At 50.5% G+C, this 3,281-nt stretch overlaps 1 protein-coding gene across 2 annotated transcripts in view; it reads right to left on the minus strand.

Moving 5' to 3' along the window:
• Positions 1 to 1,120: 1,120 nt before the first annotated feature.
• Positions 1,121 to 3,281, minus strand: part of LOC101990194 (kallikrein-8) — a 6,719-nt gene continuing 4,558 nt past the window's right edge. For both annotated transcript variants that reach the window (XM_005366895.2, XM_026789101.1), the window contains exons 5-6: positions 2,992 to 3,125; positions 1,121 to 1,606 (exon numbers count right to left, since the gene is read on the minus strand). In XM_005366895.2, coding sequence (XP_005366952.1) covers positions 1,451 to 1,606; positions 2,992 to 3,125 — 290 coding nt within the window. In that variant the 3' untranslated portion in view covers positions 1,121 to 1,450. The remainder of the gene's footprint in view (positions 1,607 to 2,991; positions 3,126 to 3,281) is intronic.

Raw genomic sequence — 3,281 nt, forward strand, 5'->3', positions numbered from 1 at the left:
TCAGCTCAGGGGGTAAGAGCAGTGCGCTGCTCTCTCAGAGGACCCACCACAACCATGTGTAACTCCAGTTCCAGGGGCCAAGGCCTATCATGGCCCCTGCACACATGTGATACATATGCATACATACAGGCAAAACACCTGTGCACATAAAATAAAAACATTTAAAAATTCTATTAGAATGTCATATTAAACCTGAAATGTATAGCCAGGCATGGTTTCACCCCACGGCTTAGGAGGTGGAAGCAGAAGGATCAGGAGTTCAAGGCCATCCTTGGCTATGTATCAAGCTCAAACCCGAGACCAACATGGGCTTTGTGAGACCATCTGAACAAATGAACAAATGAGAAAACACAGCCAGTTCTGGTGGTGAAGAGCTACAGTCTCAGCTGTGGAGCGGCTGAGGCAGCAGGATTGTACAGTCATGGCCTGCGGGGGCTGCACAGTCTGTTCATCCAGTCAATGTGGACAACCTAGTGTCTAGAAGTAGAGAGTATTAAAAACAGTCCTGTGGGGTTGACAAGCTGAGTCAGGGGTGTGAGAGCACCTGGATTTGATGCCTAGAACTCATGGAAAGGGAGGATGAGGGAAACAACTTCATGAAGTGGTCACCTGACCTCTACATGTATGATGTATGCTGCGTATGCGTGAGCGTGCGAGCACACCCCCCCACACACTCCATGCTCACAATGATAAAGGTTTTTTTCTCTAATTAAAAGGGCTGTGGGTGTATCTCAGTTGTAGAGCTACCTAGAATCCCCCAGTGAGGGGCTACAAGTGTAACTCAGTGGCAGAGCTTCTGCCTAGACCCCCCAGTTAGGGGCTAGAGACATGATTTCGAGGCAAAGTAGTTGCCTGACATGGGGAGAGCCTGGAGATCAACCCCAGCACCAACTTTTAAGACATGATGGAGACTCTAAGTGTGGTGGTCCTCTCCCCCCATCACAGCACTCAGGAGGCTGAGGCATCAGAATCTGGATTTTGAGGCCAGTCTGTCCTGTATAATGATACCCTGTCTCATAAGGAAGTGGGGAAGGAAAAAATAAAACATTTCTTTTCTTCCATAGACCAGAACCCTGGATATTTAAACATTCTTAAAATTTTTTGATCCTTTGGAGTAACTCTTCCCACTAACTCAAGTTGTTTTTTCCCCTGCTTCTCCTTTTTAAGCTCATTTAGCTCAGGCTGGCCCAAACTCACTATGTTGCTGAGGCTGGACTCAAACTCTCTATCCTCCGGCCTCAGCCTCCTGCGTGCTTGAATGACAGACAGGTGCTTCCATGCCCAAGTCTCTCAAGGTCTCAGGCAATGGAATGGGCACAGAAGCCACAGGAACCAGGGACACCAAATCTGCTAGCAAGCTATAGCCCTTTCCCTCCTCCCTAAACACAGGCCAGAGTACAGTCAAGGAGTCAGCCAAAGCTCGTGTTTATTGCCACCTTTGCCACCAGGATCAGTCCCTGTAGTTCATGGTCTTCTTGATCCAGTCGACGTAGCGGCAGACTCTGGTGTAGACACCAGGTTTCTCGGGTTTCCCACAGGGGTCCGAGCCCCAGGATGTGATACCCTGGAGCACTCCATTGCACACCAGCGGGCCTCCTGAGTCACCCTGAACAGGGACAGAGTTGCATTTGCCTTAGAATGCCCACGTTTCTTTCCCGTCTGCACCCAGCACTTAAAATTTTGGATTGCATTTTATTATCTAGCGTGGCACGTGGGGGTCAGAGATCCTCTGGGTTCTGGGGATCAAACATGGGCTGCTGGGCTTGAGTGTCATGTGCCTTTACCTGCTGAACCATCTTGCATCGAACCCCTCAGCATTTAACTTTTGAGATATAGTCTCCTGTGGCTCAGGTGCCTCAAACCTCCTATGTAGCTCAGATTGACTCTGAATTTCTGATTCTCCTGCCTCCACCTCTCAAGTCCTGGGATTGCAGGCATTCACTGCCACACCCAGTTTCTGCAATGCTGGGGGTGGAACCCAGGGTTTTGTGTGTGGTAGGCAAACACTCTCCCAAGAGCCTCATATCTTGGCCCTATAACCAATTCTTCAGCATGGTGGAATGGTTGGTTTCTTATGGTAAATAGGAGCAAGATGTGATGGTCCAGATGGAGAAAGTGGAGTTTCCAAAGTGGAGAATTGTTCCAAGGTGATAGCCAAACTCCTGACCAATGAGGGAAGAGAGTCAGGTGTCCACAGACTAGTCTATAGAGAAGACACTAAACTATCAAAAAGGGGACTCAGCTAAAAACTGCAGTTGGGGAGCACAGAAGAAAGAGCAGGGTCCTCATAGAGCCAGAGGGAAAGATGCCTTCCTCAGGCACGGAGCCAGTCCCTAAGGGGCCATGGGGGGAATCTCTGTGGAACAGATGTGGTCTCTAAGTTAGGCTGGATGGTCAGTGATGGGAACAACAGCATCCTTGGCCAAGGAAGAAGAAAGATCTGCTGTGAGATCTAACCATTAGTGATGGGGGAGGGGCTTCCAGGAAAGAGTCAGGGGATGTCCTAAGGACACAGACACACTGCAGTTGACAGGAAAGAGAATGTGACATCTGTGGAAAAACAAATCCCAGGAGGGCAGGATGGACAGTCATTGAGGGGCTTGGAAGTCCACTCTCTCGCCAACTGGGAAGGCAATGTTGGTCCCTGAGGACACAGCGACAGAAGAAATTCTCCTTTGGGAACTCAGTGGCAGAAACCACAGCAGTCCAGAGAAGCACCCTGGGAGCAAAGCATTGCCTACTTCTTAGATTCAGGTTGCCCTCCACGCCCTCTGTCGCTTCCCCACAGCTTATGGTGTAGACAAAGACTAGCAGGACACTGAAGATGGTCAGCAAGGCTCCCGAGCCCTCCAACCCCAAGGCCGCTGTGTGACCTTCTGGGAGTAGCTAGCTTTCTCTGAACTCTGCCATGCTGGCTCCTCTATGTACTAGCTCCTTTGGGTTACCCCCATCCACACTAAACTGTGACCGGTGACTTCAGAGGTCACTCACCTGACAAGTGTCAGCGCCATTGCTGCTGCCGGCACAGACCATACCCTCGGTGACCTTCCCGGGGTAAGCCTTCTCGCATTTGTTCTGGGAAAAGATTTCCACTTCTGCACAGTTGAGGGTGTCCGGAAAGTTTTCTGAGGAGGAAAAGGCAGAGAGAAACAGGAACCGTTCCCTCCATCCTGTCTGCCCGTGACATCACACACCAGGTCACCTTCCTCTGTCTAGACAGCAGCCCTCGCGGCTCACCTTCCTCTGTCTAGACAGCAGCCCTCGCGGCTCACCTTCCTCTG

The sequence above is a fragment of the Microtus ochrogaster genome, unplaced genomic scaffold (assembly GCF_000317375.1).
Source record: "Microtus ochrogaster isolate Prairie Vole_2 unplaced genomic scaffold, MicOch1.0 UNK14, whole genome shotgun sequence".
Taxonomy (NCBI): domain Eukaryota; kingdom Metazoa; phylum Chordata; class Mammalia; order Rodentia; family Cricetidae; genus Microtus; species Microtus ochrogaster.